We start from the raw sequence: 26,938 nt of genomic DNA on the forward strand, positions 1-26,938 counted from the left end.
ACTGCTCCCATTCCATCTGCCAGGGGGGAGGTTGAGAAGGGTTCAAGTAGGAAAAGATAAATTACCAGGTCGTTTTTTCCACACTGTAAACAGCAGCTGACCCAGCACCTGGCACATTCACAAGGTAAATGTTGCAATTGTTAGCACACAGCTTTCTGGAGGCAAGCGGGAAGGAAGCAAGGATCTGCCCAGAAGCCATTTATGCTTTCATTTGTAATGCTCCTTTCAAGGGACAGGGGAAAATGAATATTTCAACAAATGAAACACACTTGAGTCCTGGCAAGAGTGAAGCAATGAGTAAACTACAGGCAGCTTTCTAGGAACAGAGTGCAAAATCATTTATTTATTTCTGCTTTTCATGCCTGGCTTCCAGAAGAAGGTCAGGCATGAGGCAGAAGCAATCATCCCAGGGCTCAGGGAAAGCCTTTGTCCCTGAGAGTGCCCTGTGCTGTCCCTCACTGCAACTCAGATTCATGCCACAAGGGAGGACAAGAGCCCCAGCCCTGGCTGGGTCCTTCCATAGAGATTCTCTGCTCCACACACCCAAAGTCTTGAGTCCATGGAACCAAGACCTGTCTTGGTGTTTTCTAGCTACTATGTGGAGTCATTTTCTCCCTTAAATGGGACCTAACCAGGGAGAGAACTTACCAAAGGCTGATTCCCATCAGTTCAGCTGGGCTTTCAAAGGCAGATCAGGATCTTCAAAACCTTATGGGATTTCTCTTTGGTTACCTTCATAGCCAGTCATTCTCACTTCAGGTATTGCTTTTTGGTTCCTGAGGCACAACACTCTTTCCTTTCCTTTTCCTTAACCTACAATAAGCATCTTAGAGGAAGAAACATTCTCTGAACCTGTCCTTCCCTGTACAAAACAAGGAGTCTCACTGAGTTTTCCCACCCTTCCTCTTGCTGGACAAGCAGAGGTTCTTTGAAGAGATGCAGTGTAGCTCTGGAATGTTTTTAGGCAGCACAATCTCTCACCTCGGAGTAAGTCTCCAAGTGCTTCAACAATACGAAGGACAAATACATTTTACGTTGCCCATTATGGGAATGATGGATGCTATATATAAAATTAATTGTATTCACTAACAACAGAACAAACCTGAGAACCTCAGCAGCATGACTGGACCAAATGCTAGACCTCTTAATCTGTCCTAGTCGCCTTAAAAATGCCATTAGTCTGACTGTGGAGCCATGTCTCTGCAAAATAAGCAACTGGCTGCTGCATCTTTCTAGTTTGGCAGCTTGATGGGAACAATTTAACACAGGGAAGCATATTAACTGAATCCTTGTAGGAACCTGCTCCAGATAAAATGATTGTATTTCAGACAGCCAGTTTTTAAACCAGAATTACTGGCTGAACTGCCCTCTAAACACGGAGGACAAACTGTCAGGAAAGATGGCTTAGGCTTGTGCAAAGCTCTTTGTTTGGCCTTTTTTTGACTTATTTTTTGGTTTCAAATAACTTTGCCCCAGAGTGAACCCAAGATGTGTCTATGTGGTACAGCTTGCTCAACCCCTGACACGATTGACTTAGCTGTTAATCATTTGTCCATGGCAAAATAAACCCGCTTACAGAAAAGGTCTCTCCATATGTGAGACCTTTGCTGGCTGGGAAATGCAGTTACACATCCAATATCTCAATAGCAGCAAAGGAGAAGCTGTGATTATAAGCACAGATCACCCTTTAGGTTTGCATGCAAACCAGGACAGTGATCCTAGTGTGTGAAGGTCTCAAGGTCACCTGCTCCTGTTTGCTGCTTGCTTCCATTTCCCTGCCTCTCAGCACACACATCTCAGTGAACACAGAGTCATAAAAATCATTGAGGTTGGAAAAGACCTCTAAGATCAAGTCCAACTGTCAATCCAACATCCTCACATCCACCTAACCACATCCAAAGTGCTATGGCTACACATTTTTTAATGCCTCCATGGCTGGTGACTCCATCACCTCCCTGAGCAGCCTGTTCCAATGCTTACCTGGTCCTGTAATAGCAGAAGTTAGTCAGGTTAGAACAGGAGCAGGGACCCAAGAGACTTAATTTCCTACCTGTTACCATACTTTTCAGAAAGACCTGAAAAGCAAAATCAGGTTTTCCATGTATTTGTAATCTGCTTTAATTGGAGGTAGATCTTAACACAGCTTGTTTTCTGCTTCCTTGAAGTTTGAGGCTGCCAATCCATGGATTAGAGAGAAGATCCGCTTTTAACATTGCCTCTTCCCCCAGCCTTGCTCCTTCTTCATTGCTGACTCAAATAGCTGTGGCTGTCTGCTGAGCTGTTTTTAAGTCCCAAAGCACTTAGCACTGAACACCACTCTAAGTCACTGAACCTGGGGTTCATCACAGCTGAAAATGAAGCCTCACCCCGTGCCCAGCATGACCACCAAGCTTTCAAGTGCAACACATCCTTGGCAGAGTTTGTAACACCCACCTAAGTTTGTGACCTCTTGTTCCCAAGTAAATAAGATCTACACACCTTCAACATGTTTTTTAATGGCAGTTTTCTGTGCAAAGAAACACTGTGAAACACATCAGGGGTGAAAGGTTCCTCCTGGGAAAGGACAGAATGGAGTCAGCAAGCAGCTGTTTATAGTGTTCGTGCACTTGCCAAGAAGAGCTTGCTGCTGCTTCTTTTCATTCCCTGCCTCATAACTCATAATACATTTCCTTCTGCAGAACACAACTGGCTTATTCAAAGAGAAGGCTTATGGTGAAGAACATAAAGTGGCAAATAGATGTGAAAACCACAGAATATCTCAGGGACCTTAGAGATCATCTACTTCAACCTCCCTGCCATGGACAGGGACACCTCTCAACTAGACTCAGTTGCTCAAAGCCTCATCCAACCTGGCCTTCAATACCCCCAGGGAGGAGGCAGCCACAACCTCCCTGGGCAGCCTATTCCAGAGTCTCACCGTTTTCATACTGAAGAATTTCTTCTAGAGATCCAGTCTAAAATTTACATCTAAGAAATCTTAAGGGATGGTTTCAGGTGTCCACTACAACTGACTCCATTGCATCACCATTTTTGGTACCAATACTGCTTTATTCTGGTGGTGATGCCGGTCTCTGAAAAGCCCTGGACATAGACTCACCTTGCTGAGCTTAATTCTCCTCTTCTGGCTTTTGAGTTAGTAAAAATAATGCCTCTTGGTGACTCAGCCCAAATCTGGCACAGGTTCACCTAACTCTGAAAGCTCTGTGAAGATGGCCAGTCAAAGCTTGCAGCAATGAGTAGCCACAGACATGAAAATCCCTCATTCTTCATCCTCTGTCTCCATGTCCTCTCCAGCAGACCTCAAGATACACACACAAACTCATCTTCAGACTAGGAACAGTGTTTTTAAATGTTAAAAAACAAGACAATCACAGTACAAATAGCAGCACCTTACAGCACTGTAACTTCTCACTCCTCACATGCCTTGCTTCCAACACTCTGAGCTCTCCTTGGACTCAAATTACTGCTAAAGCAAAGATGCCACAAAAGGTTTGAGCACAGTCAGTACCTGGCAATAATTCCTCATCATCCTTTATTTTCACAAATGTCTGAGGCTGAATGGACATTGATTAGCTGCCTGCTAACCTGGTTTTCTTTTAATCTGTTGTGATTTCCTTTCTTTGCTGGTGAGGAGTATTTATAGAAGTGGTGCTGCCATGAAATTGGGTTGAAAACCCAGCAAATAATGTCACGTCTTAAAAGACCTTTTTTGTGTCTTTTTAAGAGGTCTGTATCTGAAAGCCCCTTGAATGGGGACAATTTGAGGCTATTCTTCTCATTGAGAATTTTTTTTCTTTTCAGGTGCTGATAAAACATTTTAGGGGTGATAAATGAGCCACAGGGCAAACACATCCACTGAGATAAGACTATTTAAGGCTCTCAAAGCTAATAGCCAGCGAGTCGTTTCACTAATAGACCTGATATTTCCTGCCTCCAGTAGAATAATTTTAGAAAGAGACAGGCAATGGTACAGGTAATCAAGAAATGGTATCAGGATATCTTCCCATATTCCTCACTGTCATGCTGAAATGTATAATTCAGTTTCTCCCCCTTTTCAGACAGCAAGTGAAGCAAGGGGAAAAAAAAACCTTCTTCCTCGTCTTCCTTCCCCATACCAGCTCTTTGCTCCTTCTTAGCTACTAAAATAATAATAAAATAATAATAATAATAATAATAATAATAATAATAATAATAATAATAATAATGATAGCAACAACAGCAACAATTTCATGGGGCTGATCCTAAACAGCAAATCAGTGTGACAAGAGCAGCTTGTGAAAGACCTCACCAGAAGAGAGACTTTCAGGACTTTTTAGGGTGTCAGGGGACTAGGGAAAGAAAATAGAAATCAGTAGATTGAGATTGGATGTGAGGAAGAAGTTCTTCCCCATGAGGGTGGTGAGAACAGGTTGCCCAGGGAGGTGGTGGAAGCCTCATCCCTGGAGGTTTTGAAGGCCAGGCTGTATGTGGCTGTGAGCAACCTGCTGTAGTGTGAGGTCTCCCTGCCCATGGCAGGGGGGTTAGAATTAGATGATCCTTGAGGTCCCTTCCAACCCTAACAGTTCTGTGATTCTACAATAAGAGAGCTGACAGAAGTACTCTTGCAAATCCTGAGTTTTGCAGCAGCTATGTCAAACCAAAGGCAGGAACAGGGGGCAAGTGCCATTGGTTCCACATCAAGGAACAGAACCACATGCAGCAGTGAGAGCAACAGAGCTCACAGAGATGCTCCTGTAGGTGGACAAAGCTCACACTTTTACCCACACCCTCCATTTTCTGGTGGCCCTATGGACTTTCACTTTGTCCATTCACCACTGTGTGCTTTCCATGTTGGTGTAGAGGCACAGCTGTGGACAATATACTCCCAGCTCTGCGGAAAACTGCCAGCAGACATCCCCTCCTCATTTCTTTGAAACGCAATTTTCCTGACTGAGAACAGCATTTGCCAGCTAGAATAATAAATACGAACCTGACAGGACAGGAGTTGTTTAGAAAGCAAAGCAAGAAACCAGTTAGCAGTGCATGGAAATATCTATCACCACCTAGAGAAAGGAAGAAAGAAGTTAGCTTATCTGTTCCAGCAACTGTCACTCTCTGCCGATTAAAGCACACAAACCATTGCCTTTAATCCAAACTAGGCAACTGCAACCTGCATATTCCCAGGCTCTACAATCAATTGCTTCCCCAGAAATCACTGCCATGGAAAAGAGAGATCTGTCACAGTCCCTACTTCTGCAAAACCACAAGCTGATTCTGCAATACCTTTGCTAAAAAAAATCTCATTACTGCAGGACCTGATCATAACCTTAATTAGCAGCAGTTGAATCAGGACCATCTCTTGAACCAGTCATGTCTGAGCTGGACACTCTCATACACAACCCAGAGACTCCTGGTGCACTCAAGTGATAGCAACATCCAATAAAATGCAGCACAATGACACAGCACAGTGAGAATTAGATCTTTCCTCTGCTTCTGAACAATGCCAACACACAGCCAGGTTCTTCTTCCTTGGGAGGTAACACACAGCCAGGTTCTTCCTCCTTTGGAGTTATCTCAACATCACTGGACTAAAGCTCAGACCTGCTAATTCTGAGTTTTTAAAAGGAGTCTGCAGAGCAATTGTGCACAGGAACTGATTTTCTGTCTTTTTTTTCAGCATCTATCAGATGAAGAACAACAAGACTAGGTTTGGCCTAGGTTGTAAAAAAACATTTCAGTTTAAAACCATGTTTAGCTGTGGCATATTTCACTTTAAACCAACATACTATAGCCCACTGAAAACCAGAGAGACCGTCTTCCTGCTTCCAAGGACACCTGTATACACCTAATTACATACAGAGTCAAAATGGCATTAACACAACCATCACAAACAATCCAATGACCTTTACACTTAGGTGGGATCCAAGCATTCCAACAGCGTTCACCGACAAAGGCAATGAATGTTCCAGCATGACCTGCTGGATATTTCTGGAGGATGAGAAATGGATGAGACACCAGGAAGAAGAAATACAGTAAAACATAGGTGCACATGTCCATGACTCTCTCTCCTCCTTCTACACAGACACACACTTCTCACCCTTAAATTTCCATGTGGTATCTTGCATACTGGCATTAATTCCTAGGCAAAGAATGGCACCATTCCACATCTTTACAACAAGGGTGGTGAAACACCGGCACAGGTTGCCTGGAGAGATGATAGAAACCTCATCCTTGGGAAACATTTTGGGTGAGGTTGCACAGAGCTCTGATCAACCTAATCTAGTTGAAGACATCCCTGCTCACTGCAGGGAGGTTGGACTAGATGACCTTTAAAGGTCCCTTCCAACCCAAAGCATTCTACAGTTCTATAATCTTTACTGAGAGATCCAGTACTTGGTACTGTGGAAGATCAAACAATGTTATTCTTTACGCAGCAGCGCAGTTTTACAGCAGCAAAATGCTTCAGCCTACCCATTGCCTCCTCTCTGGGAGTGTTCAAAGCCAAGTTAGGTGAGGCTTTGACCATCCAAGTCTAGTTGAGAGGCACCCCTGCCCATGGCTGGGAGCTTGGAGTAGATGATCTCTGAGGTCCTGTCCAACCTGAGCCATTCTAGAATTCCATCCTTACACAGCAGAAAGGTCTCACTGATACAAAAAGTTAGCTCATTAATATGTTTTACTGGATCAAGGCTTTGCTCGCCATTCTGTGGCTATTACGGAAAAGTTTGGGGTTTTCCTTTACTTTCACAGTGTTTAAATGCACGTTTTCCATTTCAAATCTGACTTGAGGAACAAAATGTGAGCAAAACTAATTACAGCTTCTCATGCCACCAAGGTATTTGTACTCCTGCAGCTTTGCCGGTGATCTGTCCCAGGAATGTGTAGTTTCATAGGAAGTGACTAAAACAGCAGCTGCTTTGGGATGCTCATCCTAAAAGAGGCTCAAACCAGGAAGGCAGCAATTAAAAGCAGCAAGTATTTACAAGACAAGCAACACATATGAGTGTTTAGCGTCAGGTATTCCCCAAACTGAGGCACTTCTGGGGTTTGGTGTGGCTTTTTTTCCCCCTCCTTTCCCAGACATTGCAAACTGAAAAATATTGACCATGAACAGACACCAACACCGCAAGCATGACAGAATAGAATAGAATAGACCAGACCAGACCAGACCAGGTTGGAAGAAACCTTCAAGATCATCGCATCCAACCCATCATCCAACACCACCTAATCAATTAAACCATGCAACCAAGCACCCTATCAAGTCACCTCCAATGATGGTGACTCCACCACCTCCCTGGGCAGCCCATTCCACTGGGCAATCACTCTCTCTGTGTAGAACTTCTTCCTAACGTCCAGTCTGAACCTCCCCTGGCACAGCTTGAGACTGTGTCCTCTTGTTCTGGTGCTGGGTGCCTGGCAGAAGAGACCAACCCCCACCTCACTACAACGTCCCTTGAGGTAGTTGTAGACAGCAATAAGGTCTCCCCTAAGCCTCCTCTTCTCTAGGCAAAGCAACCCCAGCTCTCTCAGCCTCTCTTCACAGGGGGCTTGTGTTCCAAACCCCTCACCAACTTTGTTGCCCTTCTCTGGACACATTCCATCAAGTCAACATCTTTCCTAAACTGAGTGGCCCAGAACTGGACACAGGACTCAAGGTGTGGCCTAACCAGTGCAGTGTACAGGGGCAGAATGACCTCCCTGCTCCTGCTGGCCACGCTGTTCCTGGTACAGGCCAGGATGCCATTGGCCCTCTTGGCTGCCTGGGCACACTGCAGACTCATGTTCAGCCTACTATCAACTAGTACCCCCAGGTCCCTCTCTGCCTGGCTGCTCTCCAGCCACTCTGACCCCAGCCTGTAGCACTGCATGGGGTTGTTGTGGCCAATGTGCAGAACCCAGCACTTAGATGTTTTAAATCTCATACTGTTGGACTCTGCCCATCTGTCCAGCCTGTTGAGGTCCCTCTGCAAAGCCCCTCTACCTCCAGCAGATTAACACCTGCCCCCAGCTTGGTGTCCCCTCTGCAAATTTACTGATGATGGACTCAATACCCTCACCCAGAGTAGCAGGGAAGAGGCAAAAAAAAAGGCCATGAACCACACTTAGTGAAATGCCACCTTTTTCAAATGTTTTTATTCATAACAGTATTACATGGTGTGTTACAGAAATCAATGGAAGAAAAAAAAACCAAACCAAACCACAACCCAAAAAGCTCTAAAAATCGGTCGGTTTCTGTTGTTTGCTGTTGTTGCTGAATGCATCACACACAAAGTTAAAAATAATGTGTCCTTCTATGTTAACAAATGCTCGTTATTTGAGGTAAAGTTAAAGTAGGTTTAGAAATGCACTGCAACAGTCATTTTAGCTTTCTCATCTTTATTAAAAAAATAGGTGTCAGGATGCAGAAGAGAAAAGGAAAGAAAAACAAAATGAAGGGAAAAAATCTAAAGGAGTAAACATTTTTGCAAAGAAGGTGCCCAGTACGTTATTAGATGAAAGGTTTCATCAGACACTTGGATGACTACGATCTATCAAAATATCTTTTCATGACAGGTAAAGATCAAGAAGCTACAGGGGGAAGGGGGTGGGGGAAGATGGTAACAGGATGGCTGGTGGGATTCCCTGGTTTTGAGATTTAAAGTGACGAATTTAGTGCTAGTGAAGGATGAGGAATTAGACAATTGCACAAGCTGGATAGTTTAGTTATCTACAATACTGGTACAGTGCAGAGGCCTTCCTGTCCTCTCAACTCAGCATCTCAACCGTGCCAAGGATGATCTAATCATATGACAAGGTAATTCAAGGACTTGGTTTGATTTAGTAGCGTTGGTAAAGGTAAGACAAAGGTCCATGGTAATGGTCCAGCTGTTTCTCATGAGACATTTAAACCCCAGCTTCATTCCCTTGGCACCTATTTGTAAATGATCTGCTTCCTACAACAAATGGGATGTCAATGGAGCCTCTGAGACAGAAACCTCTTCTTTTTCCTTTCAACATTTCACCCCAGAACTGGAAATGTACCGATGACACTGAACCTCAAACGTCTGTGACGAAACAAAACTGTCTTTGTGGTTCCACATGAAGGACAAAACCCAAAAGAGCCACTGAGGAAGAAAAGTAGCACCACTGTGCAAATCAGGAAAACACTCTTAACATAAAATGTCCTTCAGAAGTGCTTTTACCTCTGCTTTTAAGTCTGAAACACTCGATCCACCAAGGTTTGATTTCTCTTCTCCAGTTAGAAAACTTCTGCTGAGGGGAAAAATAAGCTTTGCTACAAAGCTGTTTGCACATGACTAAGGAATAAGCATCAAATGACTGTGAGTGGGGATAAAAGTCCTCTTCTCTGCAGGTTCTGTTAGGTCTATTCACAGCTAATTTTTCATTCACATACATTCTGTAAAGCACAACTCTCTAATTTCTCTAAGTCAAGAATCAAAGGCTGGAATCATGGTGTGAGATTTGGTTGTACACGGCAACAATTTCCACCTCAGTTATCCTGCCTTCTAAACCGGTTTTAGCTCATAACAGAGATGAAAGAAAGCAAAAGATTTGGAACTCCAGGCCTGCTTTTAACCATGACAAAAATGCAGATCCTAATGTGTCAATTTAAAACCAAAATCTGCACAACCACCCTAAAAACTGATTAATTATTTGATTTCTTTAACCTTTTTCCTTTTTCTTTTTTTTTTCCTCCTTTTTATATTTTTTTTCCTCCTTTTTTCTTACTTTTTGTTTATTTTAATTTTTCCCTCCTTTTTTTCCTTTTGTTTCCTTTTTCTTTTTCTTCTTTTTTTTTTCCTATGGTTTTTTTTTTTCTTCTTAGTGTCAAACCACTAAATTCAATATACTGTTAACTGCATAGAAACATTAGGAAAACACATCTGACCTGTATAACAATTCTCTGTAGGGGAAAAAAGACAGAGAGCTTCTTTCTGAAAATCCTGTGCTAAACACAGGAAGCCAAACACTGCACTTTCTGCTTTCAGAAATGTAAAAGGAAGTTTTCCGTTCTTTTTGTTCTGCCTGTAAACGGTTGGGATGACTTCTCTGCAGAGGTTCAAAGGGATGTCAATGAAATGTGGTTTCTTGTAAATGGAGCATGTCCTTGTGATAATACTAGATCATAAACCCCATGTGTTCCTGCTAATTTCACTAGCTGCTGTCAAGCTGACTGCTTTTGGCAAATGCACTTTGAGCTTCAAGCCCCTTCTTGTAAGCACGTGGGGAAAAAAACACAAACCACCACCAAACCTGCGTGATGTGAGAATCACAAACCGGGGCTGCCACACCTCCCAAGCACTGCAGCTTGCTACCTTCTCTACTGTGTAATGGCATCAGGAAAAGAATTCTCATAACATTTATATTTACAAAAAAAAAAATAATCAACAACCCAAAACCAAACCAAACCAACCAAAAAAAAACCAAACCTGGCAATTTTCATTCAAACTCCTTAAAGCCATTTTCCCCCTTAAACATTTAAAGAGTTTAACAGTTAAGATTTTTTTTTTTCTTTTCAAGTTATAAAATAAAAATCCCATTTGATTTTTTTTTGTTTTGTTTGTTTGTTTCTGATGTACAAAAAGTGATAAAGATGAACAATTTGATCACGGAATCAGTTCGTTTATTCCAAAGCCCACACGTCATCCTTGTCCCGTTTGTAAAGTCCTCTTCATCCAAATTCCTAAACCAGGATCAGACCAGTATTATTTGGCAAATTATTTGTGTTTTGCTTTTTTTTTTTGTTTGTTTTTGTTCTTTTTTTCATCAAAAATGGCACACAGAGAAGAAAACACTTGTCTGCATAGCATTACAGCAGCAAGAGACTGAAGAAATAAAAATATTCCTTTCTTTTTCTTTTTTTTTCTGCACTTTATGTTTAGAGTTTCCTAGGAAATACTGACTCTTATTCTTTTTGTCTTTACTCAGTGGGGACTCCATGTCCTTCCTCTACCCACACCACAAGTATTCAAACAGAAAGCAGCATTTCTTCCTCACGATTAAAGGTCCATTTGGCAACGTTTGTGTGTTTGTTTTTCAGTCAGGGTGGATGAACGACGGCGTTTTGATTTTGTGGTTTCAAGTCAGGAACCGCTTCCGCGGGAGGAGTTTCGCTGTCATATTTGTCACTCACCCCAAACTACAGAGTCAAGAAATGGAAAAAAAGAAGAAGAAAAAAAAAAAAACAAAACGAGGACACTCACAGTATTTTTGTTGTTGTTGTTTAAATATGTCTGCAGAAGGGGAGGGAGGGAAAGAAAAGGCAGGATCAGCCTGATGTAAATGATAATAGAAATGTCGCCGTGACATAAAAAGTGCCGACTCGTGCCCCAAAAGAAGGCTGTTGAATGATGATGCCACTGCTACAGACAGACTCTGCTCTTTGCTCTAAAGAAAAAGGATGTCCAATGCTCACTAAACTTCAGATGCTCCTTATTTAGATGTGGCACACGGAAGATGATGAACGTTTGAAAGAAGACCGCGGAGTTACAGTTTCCTAGTCTGGATACCCATGACTTGTAGGGATGGGGCTGGTAAAAGCAGGGAGAGCTTTCGTTTTGTGCTGCCACAGGAATCTGCCATTGGTTGCCAAAAAGGAAATGTCAGTAATGCTCATAGAGCCAGTCCCAGGAGGGCAATCAGGTCTCCTTGTCAGACAAAATCAATCAGAACACAGCATGGAAGCCAAAGGCCTGCCAGGTTGTTGGGTTTCATTTGAGTCTTGGAGCACCACAAGCCTGTAACAATGCTATTTCTTAGGTCTGTTGATCTGGGCGTAGAGAGGTTCTGCTTCCTGGGGATAACAAACAGAAAAATAAGGCAAGATGTCTCCAGACACAGGTTTTACAACATTTCGATAACATCTGCTTGAGAACAGCAATACCTCCTGAGTCAAAACCCAAAGGAAGTGTTTGGTTTCTGTTCTGCCTTGAGTAAATCTTGGCAGCCCCAGCAGATTTGTGAAGGAAATGTGGCATCATTACTTCAGCGAAGGTGACATCATTGTTTCAGGAAATGAGTCCTTGCTATCAATTGCCCCTTCCAGTATTGGCTGTGCACTGATCCTCAGGAGGTATTGCTGGGCACAGACACATGAAGCAATGAAGTGATCTCTGTATGACCAAATGTTTGGAAGGTCGCAGGCCACAAATGTAGCTGGGGTAAAATGCTGCTCCCTGTAGCAGGCTGAGACCCAGCCCTCCCCAGCAGCACACCAGCAGTACTCAGCTGTGAGTTTTACGCATCTCATGGAGAAAAACCACTTGCAGATCGAAACCATCACTGAAAGCTGAGCTAGTGAAGCTGTGATGGGATTTAAAAGACCAACATGAGTTGCCTCTGAAGAATGAGGAAAGCCAGCTCTGCAGTTTGATGCGGAGTCTGTATCACCATTAGCAGAGTCGTTAAAGCTCAGAAGAAAGCATGTCAGTCTGCTAACAGAGCTTCCTTGGGAATTTCCTGGGTGTGGAGAGGGGAAAAAAGCTGCTCAAAACTACTACATTCTTCAGCTCTTCAGAGCTGACACCCTGTGCTTTTTTAGTACTATGTTCATCTTGGCTGCAGTGGGAAGCAAACCACCCGTGGACCCTGGAATCCATTCTACTTCATTTCCAGAAACTAATTTATTAAACTAAGAATGACATCTAAAAAAAGAACCAGACAGGCAGAAAGGCTAATTAATGCCATACTGCATTAACTCTCCACAGCTTGATAAATATTCAAATACCATGCCATGACGTTGAATTTAAGCAAGTTTGAATCAACTCTGGTAACAGCAGCATCAGCAGAAGCTGACTTTGAGCAAAAAAAAGAAATAAATCACTGGGCACTGCAGAGCACTGCAAAGGCTCACAGGGGATGGCACAGGATTTTAAGCACTGCTTATATAAATGCTGCTGCTGATGAGAAAAACCCGCTGAGAGGTGGATGTGTAGGGCTACATTTAGGCTGTGTTCGGGGTGCCTGGGCACTGTTCCAGGCTGTGCCCCATCCCACTGCCCTGTCCTGCTTCACTCTGTGTCTCATGTTGAATGAGGAGCGACACAACAAGTCCAAAATACCACCTGCTTCTCCCCAAGCCAAGAAAAGGAGTCTCTTATTCCTTGAACAGACTACATTTCTAAAGCTTGCAGAGGCTTTGCTTCCCCATCTTCTACTTGTGTGAAGCCCTGAGTACACTATGAGCATATGAGAGGATGAGAGAGATCCTTTGGGGATGATTAAATAAATGCTGCTGAAATTATCTCCAGCAAGAAGCAAATATATTTTGTGACCTTGAAAAACCAAAGGTAATCAGAAGAAATGACTGAGAGTAAATAACTGCATTTCACATACTCTGTGTTAAGTCTACCTACGCCAGTTTTCATGTACTGCAGACATGAAGCTGGCAGAATGATCTATCACAGCTACTTCAGAGAAAATCTGTACTAATTAATGTGGGAACGTGACACACACCAGGTCATTCTTCAGGCATTTGCTGAACCTGAGATGATTGCAAAGGGAAGCAAAAGGAAGGAGGAGAAGAAAAGGGGAGGGAGGGAGAGCATCCCTTCGGAACAAAAGACATCAGTTTTTCAAATGCCTTGGAGGGAAAAAAAGAGCTGTTCAAAATGTCAAGCCTGCTTGTTAGAGCCGTCCTCAAAGATCTGTGAGATATGCAGATGCACTTAAGTAACAGGTGTCCTAAGGTGTCACTGAACTTGACATCCTTGAAAGAGGAGGAGGAGGAGGAGTTCATCATCGGTCATCAGCACTTTCAACAGCGCATGAAGCAGCCTTTTAATTAGAAATCTCTTCCATTCACACCCAACATTTCGCTGAGATAAACTTCAAGTGGCAAAGGCCTGCTTTTCCCACTGATCTGAATCATTTTTTCTTCCAGTAGACCAGAGAATTGTGAATGAAAAGTGTGTTCTTATGTCTTCCCTTTAATTGATCCCCCCCCCCAGCCCCCGCCTTCAGATGCCTACAGGAGAAATTAATTGCAGTAATTTGCCTGCAATCTTCTCATCCAAAGTTTTTGTGGGTTTTGTTTTGGTTTGGATTTTTTGTCAGTCACTGAGATTTGTTTTCTCATATCATTTTGAGATAATTCAAGCACTGCATCTTGCTCCATGCAAATGGGGTCTGTAAAGTATTGATAATGACACTCAAGAGAGCAAAACAGAGCAGAAAAGGACAGAAAAGAGGCAAAAGGAGAGTCAGGTGCTGTTGACTTCACAGAGTGTGTCTCTCACAGGCAGAGTGGCTTGCACAAGCCTTATTTTGGAGCATCTTGGAAGCAGAAACAAATCCCCTTTTTTTCACTTGCTCCATGAAAATGCCCCAGGAAATGTCATTAAAGGGCAGGTGAGCCTAACCCTTCTCACAGCATCAGAATGACCTCATCAGTGTTTTCTACTCTCTACTTCTACCACTGTATTAGGAATAGATCCAGAGGGAAGGAAATGTAAGAATGGGTCACAGTCAGAAAAAAAAAATCAGAGAGGACCAAATAAAATAGCCATACAAAGCTTCCAGCTCACATAAATGGTTTATATCTTACAGTGTTTTCCTTTCCAGATGTGCTTTCACCAACAGGGAGCAACCAAGATGACAACTGGTGGCGCCTTTTTTTTTTCTGTGCTGCTAAATCCTATTTGAAGGCTTCTATCAACTTGGGGGAGATGCAGTTCCTGACAGATGTTTGAAAAATAAATGTTTTCCTTTATGTTTGGAAGCTGCTATCAAAGGAGTGTTCAGCTACAGTCTCATCTACTAATGGGGCTCTTCATGCTGAACAGAAGCCTTTAGTGAAAGAGATATTTCAGGAAGGGGGTAAGAATTCACAGGTCAGGTGTCTGACCCAAGTGACAAGTTGCAGTAAGGGATCAGAAATGCCTAAATATTCATGCTTGAAGTCAGACATCTGAATATTCAGGAAGCTACAAGTATGTTGTGCAAATGTTGAGCTAGGAAGTCTCTCGGAACTGCAAAAACTGCCAAAGAGAAAAATTTTCCCTATGTATGCCACATTTACATATTCCAGAGATACTTCATGCTTCAAATCAGCTTATTCGTCCCATTTCTAGGAACATTTTGCACAACAAACAAGACCGTAGCAAACAGTAAGTATTTCTGTTACAGCACACAACTGTGTGAGGTAACAAGGCTGCTAATGGGTTTGAATAACATTATGTAAATACTGGAAGTAAATTTGCATCCAATTTAAAGATATTAACATCTGCTCCCCAGCAGAACTCATCACTGGAGAACATCTCTTGAAAGATTCAGCTTTTTCTTGGGGTGGTGTCAGTGAGCTCACACACAAAACATTGCGAGAGGCTCAACCCGGGAGAAACTGCCCTGGTGAGGCCTTGTCTGGAATATTGCGTCCAGTTCTGGGCCCCTCAGTTCTAGAGGGACAGGTTGCTACTAGAGAGAGCCTGGCACAGAGCCACAAAGACGATTAAAGGAGTGGAACATCTTCCTTATGAGGAGAGAGTGAGGGAGCTGAGGCTCTTTAGCTTGGAGAGGAGGAGCCTGAGGGGTGACCTCATTCATGTTGATAAAGATGCGCAGGGTGAGTGCTGAGAGGATGGAGCCAGGCTCTGCTCAGTGACAGCACAAGGGACAATGGTGGAAGCTGAGGCATAGGAAGTTCCATGGAAATACGAGGAAGACTTTTTTCCCTGTGAGGGTGACAGAACACTGGAACAGGCTGCCCAGGGGGGTTTGTGGAGTCTCCCTCTCTGGAGATATTAAAGACCCACCTGGATGCATTCCTATGTGATCTGGTATAGGTGACCCTGCTCTGGCAGGGGGGGTTGGACTGGATGATCTTTCCAGGCCCCTTCCAGTCCCTGACATTCTGTAATGCTGTGAAAGTATTTTTGCTCTTTAAGTCCTTTCATCAGTGCAAGGCACCCTGCTATGTGCAAAGCTCCAGGCGAGATGCCCTGCATGGTAAGAGGTGAGGCCTGCAGAGATTTCTTTGCCCTTTACAAGAGGTTCTCAGCACTGTCTTTACTCCTGGCTGACTGATCAGCAAGGGCAGGCTCAGATGAGAAGAGTTTCATGAAATAAGTGTGCTGGAGTGCCAGCCAAAATGAGAGTCTTGTGCTGGGAATGCAAGTGAAGAGAATGGGAGTGCAAGGCAGCTTCTCTGGTTTCTGGCATGCTGACTCAGTAAAACAGCACACAGTCAACTTGGCAAGCGGGATCCACATTAAATAGCTTCAGTGATAAGACAGCTAATTCCTGCTGGCCCACTAACAGCTAGTGGCTTAGCTTGGGTTCTTTTTATTACAGCTAGCCTCTAGTTTGGGATCACAACTGAACAGTGCCTCTATTCTCACTATAAACCTGCCTAGGAATATTTCCTAGTCTCAGCTGTTTGGGGGAGCGTGGCTGGAAAGCTGCTCAGCAAAACAGGACCTGGGGGTGCTGGTGCTCTGAACATCAGACAGTGTGTGCCCAGGTGGCCAACAGCATCCTGGCTTGTAACAGGAATACTGTGACCACTAGGAGCAGGGAAGTGAGCATGCCCCCATATTTGGCACTGCTGAGGCCACACCTCAAATACTGGCTGCAGTTTTGGGCCCCTCACTGCAAGAAGTATATTGAGGTGCTGAAGTGTGACCAGAGAAGGGCAATGAAGCTGGTGAAGGGTACAATTCTGGTGAGGAGCACCTGAAGGAACTGGGATTGTTCAGCCTGGAGAAAAGGATGCTGAGGGGAGACCTTATTGCTCTCTAAAAGCTTACCTGAAAGCAGGTAAGTAGCAAGGTGGGTGTTGGTCTCCCTAGTATCAAGTGATAGAAAATGGCCTTAGGTTACACCAGAGGAGGTTTAGACTGGAAATTAGAAAAAACTTCTTTCCTGCAAGAGTGGTCAAGTATTGGAACAGGCTGCCCAGGGAGGTGGTGGAGTCACTGTCCCTGGAGGTGTTCAAAACACATGTGGACACAGCATGGGGACACGGTTTAGTGGTCATGGCAGTGCTGGGTTGACACTTGGACTTGATGATCTTAGAGGTCTTTTCCAAATGACACAATTTAATGATACTATGATTCTATCCAGTTTAATTAGTAGCACTTTAAAAGGCTCTTTCATTTTAGTATCAAGATAGATGCTAAACATCCATAAAATAAAAAAGCAACAAGAACTACTCAGAAAGATAAACCCTGCTCCATCCTGCAAGAACGAGCTGCAGCCAAGAAACACATCTATTATTTCTGGGTCCCTTTCCTAACAAACCAGTAGCCACACAATTCCACTTTCTATCTGCCTGCCAACTCTCCTTCACAACTTTTGAACCTGATGGCCAGTTTGAACCAGAAGTCTCAAAGATACTAAATTAGCACAAGTGCCTTTTTAAAACCAGTTGTTGTGCAGAAGGCAGGGAACTCTGGAATGACCTCATTACAGGGAAAGCCAGGAGAGAGAGCTCATCTCCTAATTGAATTGCTGCGTTGCCAATTGGCAAGTACACAGCTCTGGTCACGTTACACACTATGTTGTCTCTTTGTTTAGAAGAAGAAGATGGAGAAATGAAAGGGTACCTGGCTTGGAGACATTGGAAGAGGTAAGAAACCCATCCATGAGTCAGCTGCATTAAAAGGGTTAGCTTGAAGGGGATTGTAGCAGTGGAGATGAAGGCAAATCTGTAGGATGCTTGTTCACAGAGCAGCCTGAATTTCTCTGGTTTTATCCTTATCCCTCCAGGTTCCCTGGGGAATCTGATGATGAACAAAGGAGCCTAGGGCTCAGGAGGACAATTTGAGGATTTGTCTGGTATGAAGCAGTACTTCCCAAACTGCAATCCCTTTCCAAACACAAAACATCACTTCTCTCTCAGGTTCACAGTCCTGATTGGAGCTGTGTCTTTAGTTCGAGAATGACAGCTCTAGAGCCCGCAGTAGGAATAGGCCGTCCACAAACATTATGAATTCTTCTTTGGACTCTATTCAGCTCTTACTGAGCTGGATGAATGATAGTAACAGGTGCTGCAAATACAGCCTTTGATATTTTGAACCCATGCAATACAAAGGGGCTAGAAGAAAAGGAAGGATGCAGAATCAGCTTAATTTGTCCTCCTGTGGCTCACTAAGCTCCCAGAAGTGCCAATGCTTTGTCCAGAAGTTGCTGTTTTCTTTCAACTTCCTACTAAGGGCCCAAATAAAGAGTTACAGGAGTCCATCCTGGAGCTGACTAAGATTATTAGGCACATCTATCACTGAGAATGGCACTTGCTCAAAGATGGATGATGGCAATGGGCCACCAAAGTACCACCAAAAGCTGATAGACAAATATTCTAATGAACTGTTGCTCTCCTGACAGTGCTGATAGCATCATGAAGGGTGTGACATATTTTGAGGGCTTGTAATTGTCTGCACACATTTCACAGAACAACTAAATGACTCCTTCAGGAAGATATGCTCTAGCCACAAATGTTTTGAAGGCTTCCTCAGAATCTCTCACGAACGACTGCCAGCACAAGTCTTGCACTGGGCAGCATATCAACAGAGCTGCATTTGTTCCAGCACTCAAAATGACTCATACTGCAATAGCTGTGGGTATCAAATATTCCCTGATTCTCTTTCAGTGTTTTCACTCTGTTGCTAATTTCTCTTTAAGAACCAGTCTGTGTGGTCCATAAGGAGTCAGATCACATTTGTGACATTTGATCGCAGTATTTAGGCCACAAAGATGAGCCAAGGGCTGAAGGACCTCTGCTGTGAGGATAGGCTGAGGGAGCTGGGGTTGTTCAGCATGGAGAAGACTCGAGGGGACCTTAGAGCTGCTTTCTAATACTTGAAAGGATCCTACAGAAAGGTTGGAAAGGTACTTTTCATAAGGGTGTCTAGAGACACGACAAGGGGGAATGGTTTGAAGCTGAGAGAGAGCAGGGTTAGACTGGATCTTAAGAAGAAGTTCTTCATTACAAGGGTTGTGAGTCTCTGGAATAAGCTGCCCAGGGAGGTCACGGATACCTCCACCCTGGGGGTGTTCAAGGCCAGGCTGGAGGTGGCCTTGAGCAGCTGAGTGTAGTTGAGAGGTGTCCCCGCCCATGGTGGGCAGGTGGGAGTAGATGATCTGTGAGGTCCCATCCAACCTAAGCCATTCTATGAAAATAAGTAAAGATATTGGATTGCCATAGCTGACTTCACAGAGATGCTGTGAACAGACCTATGTTTTCTGAACACAATGCTCTGCCCTGCTCCAGAGAGGTCCTTTCATTGGAGCTGTTCTTGATGTGAAGAACCATGTTCTAAAGAGTGAAGAAATCTCCCATCTAAGACACAGAAGTGGCTTTTATCCAGACTGTGATTCTTTTGTACTACAAGTTTCTCCCCACTGAGTTTCTCTCTGAACTTGGAGCTCAATACACAGCACAGGAGTAAGTCCTGAACTGATAATTTTTCACGGAGATTAGACTTTGCCTTGCTCTGATGATACAAGGCTTCAGCACTAGATGGGCTGCTTTCAGCAAGTGGATTTCCTATGGACCGCTGCTGAATGGCACTGCACAGAGGCACAATGAAATTAGTTTAACTTCACTGGATGGAGGCTTTCTTTTTGTTCAGCTTCTTGTTCCTGCCTACAGCTTTTAGGAATTACTATAATGCCATCATCAGTAACATTATTTAACGCTTCCCAGAATCTAGTTCTGAGAATGATAGGTATTTTATGCAAGACCCAACAAGGATTAAAAATAATATAGAAAAAGACAACAAGGGATCACTGGCAATGCACCATTCTTGTAGCTCCCAGAGACCCTTGGCAGGGAGAAGAATATATTTTACTAAGCATTATATAAAAGCAGAACAAAGGTGTCCCCCAGATGACTTCCTTACACAACAATCTTCATTAACAGACTTAAACTGCTGGTTTAAGTTATATTCAGAGCTCCTAACAGGTAAAAGTGTGTGATGCTAGTTTACAAATTATGTTAATCTAGTTTTGTGATAGCCAGCAAATTAGAAAGAGATTTTATCATTGTTCTCCTCATGATGAATTTCAGAATGTCCCTGACTCAACCAACTCAAGCTGTGCCAGGGGAAGTTTAGACTTGAGGTGAGGAGAAAGTTCTTCTCAGAAAGAGTAATTGACCATTGGAATGTGCTGCTCAGGGAGGTGGTGGAGTCACTGTCCCTGGAGGTGTTCAAAAAGGGATTGGATGTGGCACTTGGAGCCATGGTTTAGTTGTCATGAGGTGTTAGGTATTAGGTAATAGGTTGGATTTGATTATCTCTGAGGTCTTTTCCAACCTGCTTGATTCTATGATTCTATGACTAGGATAGGCCACAATAAACAAACATAAATGGGTTTGCAGAGTGTGGGGCTCAGGTAAAGGTCAAAACCTCTTTCCTGAGTGAGGAAAGAACTGTTGAGATGGTCTGAAGGTGGGACAGCTGGCTATATCAGTCCTGCCCAAGGTCATGCACAGGCAAAGCCAAGTTACCGTGCGGCACCATCCAAGTTCTCACAGGAGTACAATAACCAACATATTATTTTGCTAGAGCAGCTCCGCTCAGCTTTGTCCTTACACTGTCATTTTGAGAGTCAAGAAGACACAAAGCTTAATACCCATTTTGCTTCAGCCCCCAAGAACTGAGCATTATGTTGGTGAAGCTAAAGAAGGGGGAGATGCCTTCTCACAGCACCATGTATTATTAAGAGATAATCTTACTACTTGCAAGTGGATCAAAGGGCCACAATGATGTTCCAAGGGCTGGAAAACCTTTCCTGTGAGGATAGGCTGAGGGAAATGGGGTTGTTCAGCCTGGAGAATAGAAGATTCCAGGGGGGACCCTTCCAATACCTGAAGGGATCCTACAGGAAAGCTGGATGTGGACTTTTCATAAGAGAGTCTGGAGACCGGACAAGGGGGAATGGTTTGAAGCTGAGGGAGAGCAGGGTTAGACTGGATCTTAGGAAGAAGTCATTCATCACAAGAGTGGAACACGCTGCCCAGAGAGGTTGTGGATGCCTGCAGTGTTGCAGGCCAGGTTGGATGAGGCCTTGAGCAGCTGAGTGTAGTTGAGACGTGTCCCTGCCCATGGCAGGGAGTTTGGAGTAGATGATCTCTAAGGTCCCTTCCAACCTAGTCCATTCTAGGATCCAAAGTTAAGTTGCTTTAAGGCTTTTTAACCATATTTAATGCACAAAGTAAACTGGCTCCTAGTGAAGAGTGGATAAGTCACTGGTGGACACAATACAAGTTCTGTTAAAAAATCAGAAGGGTTCTACCAGTGTCATGGATTTGCTCCAGAAGGTTTGTGCTGAAGCACAGAAAGCATATCAGATCATGTATTTGGATAATTCAAAGCAAGAATGGCAGACAGGGAGAAGATAATGAAACATATCCTTCAAAGAGTAACACTAGGGAAGATCTGGATGGAACAACAATGCTCAACACTCAGAAAACTCTATCTTTTTGGTAAAACATAGACACTATGTTGAAACAAATCACAGAATGTTCATTGGCAGTCACATTTTCTGATGTGTTCTGCAACATCTTTCCCAACTGTTTGGATTGAAATGACTTACACTTGATGAATTAACTTTTAAAACATCAGTATGCCAATGGTAATAGGAATGATCATAATTTTCAGATGTTTTTAATTTGCAGTTGGAGATAAAAACACACAAACCCATTTCAATGTTGGATTTTTTTTTAACATGCAGATGATGAATGCGCTGCTTCTACTGATTATCACATTGATTTAGGGTAGAGGTGTTCATGTACCACTACATAATTTCAGTTAATGTTTGTTATGTCTGTGGGTAAGATGTCTCAGTCCATTTAATATGTCACACCTGACTAAAGGCCAGAGTGGATCTGATAAAAAAAACACCCAAACAAATCATGTCCTACCTAATAGGTTGTTAGCAGTGGCTCAGTTTCCCTATTTCCCCTTAGAACTTGAACACAAAGTGCAGTAAGTCCACATTTCTTTCAAGCATGCAGGCAGCTGGAACACACAGATTTGCACAAGCTGCGACACTTAGTGAATGGCAAAAGCCATGCAAACCACCGAGCACGAGGAGCACGCTGTGGAGAATGGAGAGGGGAAACGGAAGAGATGGAGGGGGAAAAAGAAACCATGCATCCATGAAAGCAATGGGGGGAGCTGGTGGAAGCGTGAGCACCTCAAGGTGTAGAGAAAAAAAGGACAGATACCTACCCCAACCTGCGCTATCTAGCTACCGACCTGTGGACTTATAGTATCACCAGTTGGCTCACCAAATGGATCACTGTTGGATGAGGCCTGAGACCCATCAGGCTAGAATACAAGAACATAAAACCTTTTTTTCTCAACCATAAGAAAGTGAAAAGTCAACACGAGGTTATTTTCATGCTGTGGGCATAACAAGTACATCCTATCTCATGAAAACCAGGAAGTGAGGCCTCACCGCTGATACCTTCTCAAAAAGCCAAAATGCTTTCCTGTGGCTGATGCAAGCAGGAAAGGACCTCACCAGGACCTTGTGGAGCCTGTGCAGGAGCTGCCACAGGCTTCAGAAGGTACTGGGTCGGGCAAACCAGAATTGCAAAGGGCCTTGAAAGCCAGTGAAACTATGTGAATCAGAAAGAGGCCAAGCTTGCATTGCTTTGTACCTTTGGCTCCTCTTTTTTGGTGCAGACTCCCTCTTGCCTTTGGCTCACTTGGGCTCTTCTCTGCCTAAGATACCTTGCAACTTAAATCATTGCTTGGATAACATTTCTTGCTTTGGTCTACTGAGTCAAAGGCAAAGAAATCACATACTGAGGGCCAGAACATTGAGGAATGTAACTAGGCAAGCAACTGGGATGCAAGAATGTGTAAGCCAACATCAGCCATCATCTCTTAGCACACAAACTCTCACATCTCTCTCTGCAGCCTCAGCATGTCTGTTGTTTTACCTCTCCTCACCATCAGTAAGAGAATGCTACTATGCTCAAAAGGACACTGGGTACAACTAACACAGAGAACCTTACATCTGAACTCCAGAGTTTCGTTCTCTGCATGCAGTATTAGTGCATATCAACAGAAATGTAATGCTTTTAGCTATCAAAACCAAAGCAGGAAGTGAATTCTACCTGCAGCTCCCCTTTAAATGCCACCCAGTCCTATCAGAAGAGTTATTTCTGCTGCTACCAAACAACATTAAATTCTGTCTTTTCTAGAAGAAAAAAGCAAAACACAAAAACAAACAAAAAAGAGCTAATTGGTATTTAGAAACCTTGTTGCTACTCACAGCCTCTTGCTCCTCACTTTTGCTTGGGCTTTCAAACCCCTCTTCAAAGAGGTCATCTGCAGCAGGATCACTGGTATGAGATGCTGATGATTTTGATGGAGAACTCTGTCTGGGAGCAGGGGTTGGAGCTAAACAAAGATGAAGGTAACAGCAACAGAATCCAGATCTGTTAATTTGTCAAGAAAGGCAGGGCAGCACAAAAGTTGCTCATGTTTTAGAGCTTTTTTCATCCTTGGAAATTATTTCCTGCTGAGGAGCTGTTTATAAAGAGGTGAATTTCAACCCAGCAGTCATTTTCAGTTCCCTATACTGGATTGCATTCAGCAGCTTCTGGATTAATTCTTGCTGCATCTGTCTTTAGGAACCAGGGAGATGCCACTATGTTGCATTAAGAAATGCATGAGACACTTGCCCCATGACAGGTAAGAGAAACAGAAGGTCTCCAGCTGGCCCCTGCTGAATCTGTGTCTCCTGAATTCGTCTTCTCAGCAATCTGCCAAATCCCCCACCTCCACGCTACAAACTCTCTAAGTTTATTTCACAGCTCTTCAATGAATTCCCTCACATGTCCAATACATCAAGCTATTAAATACCCAGCCCCTAAATTCTGCAAAGTAAGGCTTGAATGGGACAGATCTGAAAGGCTGAATGCCATAGGCATTTTCTAACCAGCTTGCACATCCCTAGCACAGAACGTGTATTAGAGTCTTCTTCAGAAATGAAATCTCAGAGTGCAGCTACTGGTCTCTGAAATTCTCTGCTACTTTTTTTTATGACTGGAACACATTTATTTATCTAGACCATGCATGAGGGTTCTCAGTCCATATCTATACTGCAATAAACTTTTAGTGACAAAAAAAGAAAGCAATGCTCTGAGGAGCCACCAGGCCTGAGCACAGGTGTGGCTGAAAGCATGTGAATACTCACGTGAGTTTGTAGATGGTGTTGTGGAAGTCACAGGAGTCAAATTTAACTGAGAGATGTCAAAGTCATCACAATCATCTGCTTCCTGTGCCATCCCAACTTTGTTAAAGTAACTTGAGAAGGCCTCTGAGGTACAACTGAGGGAAGGCTGATCTGGTTTTCTTGATGGCACTGGTGGAGGCTGAGCCATCTGGAAATCTTTAAACATTTCTTTTCCCATTTTCTGTCTGGGCCTGTCTGTCTGTGGACTCGACCTGTTGGAATCACTTGTGGGTGGAACGGTAGCTATAGGAGCAATGGTACCTTGAAACATGGCTGCTTGTAAAGGCAAAACAGTTTGTGTTGGCATGAAGGCAGTTGGTTGGAACTGACCAGCTACAGATGGCCACGGTTGCTGAGTAGGAGGAAAAATACCAGGTTGGCCCCACGTGATCGGCTGTCCCCCCTGCATCACCTGAGCGACTGGAGGCTGAGCACCCATGGCCAGCTGCTGTTGAACAAGTGGTTGCTGCCCCCAGAATGAGGGCAGAACAGCTCCCATGGCAACATAACCTTTGAAGAATAAAGAAAGCAAGAGGAAAACAAACAAACAAACAAAAAGAGATCAAAGATTTTAATACTACCGTCAAGAGCATGCAGGAAAAGCTACACAATAGCTGAAGAACAGGCAAGGCTATATTAGTGATCCTAGAGCAACATGCAACCTCTCTTTTCCTTTCAATATTCTCCTAGCTTTAAAACTTTTCTTCCTATCCTGAGTGTTTTTCTGAGTTCTCCTGGATATTATACTCTTCACTTTATTTCTAGGTCGGTTTGTAATGCTAAATGTAGAGGTGGTTTCAAAACTGCAATGGGAATAGTCCTAATTAAAATAAAATAAAATAAAAAACAGAAACTGAACTTTGAAAGATCTATCAGTGAGTGATGAAAGGAACAGTAACTCAGGTATTTATCTATGTCAATAGATGGCTACAATGGATTTTCCAGATGTCCTTTTGTCTTGCCCACACTGCAACCTCACTCAAGCAGCGAGCGTTTTTGTCTGGCGTTACCCTCAAAACACTTCACCATCTATGTAACCTTTCTGAGGTGCAGTGGCTAAGATGATGCTGCAACACAGCCCATCAGAGATGATGATAGAATGACAGACTGGCTCAGGTTGGAAAGGACCTTAGACATCATCTACTCTAACCTCACTGCCACAGGCAAGGGACACCTCTCAACTGCACTCAGCTGCTCAAGGCCTCATCCAGCTGGCCTTCAACACATCAAGGGAGGAAGCATCCACAACCTCCCCAGGCAGCCTATTCCAGAGTCTCACCACCCTTGTGATGAAGGAGAGGCTGAGGGAGCTGGGATTGTTTAGCCTGGAGAAGAGGAGGCTCAGGGGAGATCTCATTGCTCTCTACAACTACCTGAAGGGTGGTTGTAGCCAGGAAAGGGGTTGGTCTCTTCTCTCTAGCAACCAGCACCAGAACAAGAGGACAAAGTCTCAAGCTGCACCAGGGGAAGTTTAGGCTCGAGGTGAGAAGAAAGTTCTTCACTGAGAGAGTCATTTACCATTGGAATGTACTGCCCAGGGAGGTGGTGGAGTCACCATCCCTGGAGGTGTTGAAGAGGGGATAGGACGTGGCACTTGGTGCCATGGTCTAGTCATGAGGTCTGTGGTGACAGGTTGGACTCGATGATCTTTGAGGTTTCTTCCAACCTTGGTGATACTGTGACTTTCACCTAAGATCCAGTCTAACCCTGCTCTCCCTCAGCTTCAAACCTTTCCCCATTGTCCTACTTCTAGACACCCTTTTAAAAAGTCCCTCTCCAGCTTTCCTGTAGGATCTCTTCAGGTACTGAAAGGCAGCTCTGAGGTGTGTGTGTGTCATGTTCCCTTAGCCTATCCTCACAGCAGATGGAGTGAACCAATCACAAAATCATAGTTGAATGATTCAAAGCACTTCTTCCCATCCCCCCACCACCTCCCCACCCCCCACCCCCCCACCAAGTGGAGTTGAGAGTTTGGCTCTTGCAATACCCCAAAGTTCCCAGGGAGAGGTCAGCACTCAAACCCATGTGCTGTGTGGGTCTGTGCACAGCACTATGCAGCTTTTGAATTTTGAAGGATACAAAAAAAAGTCTCAAGGAAATCTCAGGATCTGACTAAGTAGAATACCTCTGAAACACAATCTCATCCTCTACTTACTGGAGACAGCTCAGGGTATTCACTGCTACTGTAAAAAGACAAACCCCAAAGCTAAATTAAACACTTTTTCCCCTCCTGCTACTGTACCTAGAAGGTTATCCTGATGGCTGAGCTATGGTTGAACTCCCAGAAACTCTTTTGGCTTTTGTTTGAAAACCCGTGGTTAAATTCCAAATGATGTCACTGCTGTTTGTTGAAGACAGTTTTTGCCTTGCCCAGAAGCACTGTCCTCAAAATCCTTCCTGACTTCCACTGCACTAGATTAATGCTCCGAGTACTGAAATGCAAACCAGAGCTGAGAACCGATCACTGAAATTGAGCCAGCAGATTCCTTACCTGAGGGTACGGCAGCAGTGCTGAAAGGTACAGAACCAAACATGTCTGTACTAGCAGGAAGTGACTGGGATGAAGATGGGATAAAGGCATCACCTGGAGTAGCAGGAGTCTGCAAGAAGACAAGAATAAAACACAATGGTGACATACTGGCTACAGCTTCTGCAGCACACAGTTTGCTGTTCCATCATCTAAAAGTACAGGTTTGGAGGGAAGAAAGAAAAAGGAAAAAGAATGGGAAAATGTAGAGGGGGAAAAAAAACCCAAGAGCAATAAGAT

The 26,938-nt window shown here is 43.7% G+C and overlaps 1 protein-coding gene across 14 annotated transcripts in view; it reads right to left on the reverse strand.

Moving 5' to 3' along the window:
- Positions 1-8,085: 8,085 nt before the first annotated feature.
- Positions 8,086-26,938, reverse strand: part of DAB1 (DAB adaptor protein 1) — a 539,237-nt gene continuing 520,384 nt past the window's right edge. For 13 of the 14 annotated variants that reach the window (XM_068140690.1, XM_068140688.1, XM_068140689.1 and 10 more), the window contains 5 exons: positions 26,663-26,771; positions 24,133-24,681; positions 23,206-23,333; positions 22,152-22,250; positions 8,086-11,773 (listed from right to left, as the gene is read on the reverse strand). In XM_068140690.1, the coding sequence (XP_067996791.1) occupies positions 22,167-22,250; positions 23,206-23,333; positions 24,133-24,681; positions 26,663-26,771 (870 nt within the window). In that variant the 3' untranslated portion in view covers positions 8,086-11,773; positions 22,152-22,166. The remainder of the gene's footprint in view (positions 11,774-22,151; positions 22,251-23,205; positions 23,334-24,132; positions 24,682-26,662; positions 26,772-26,938) is intronic. The other variant, XM_068140693.1, reaches the window with a different exon arrangement.

Source organism: Melanerpes formicivorus, unplaced genomic scaffold (assembly GCF_026170545.1).
Source record: "Melanerpes formicivorus ecotype bairdi unplaced genomic scaffold, bMelFor1.0.p_v2 SCAF_7, whole genome shotgun sequence".
In the NCBI taxonomy this organism is placed as follows: Eukaryota; Metazoa; Chordata; class Aves; order Piciformes; family Picidae; genus Melanerpes; species Melanerpes formicivorus.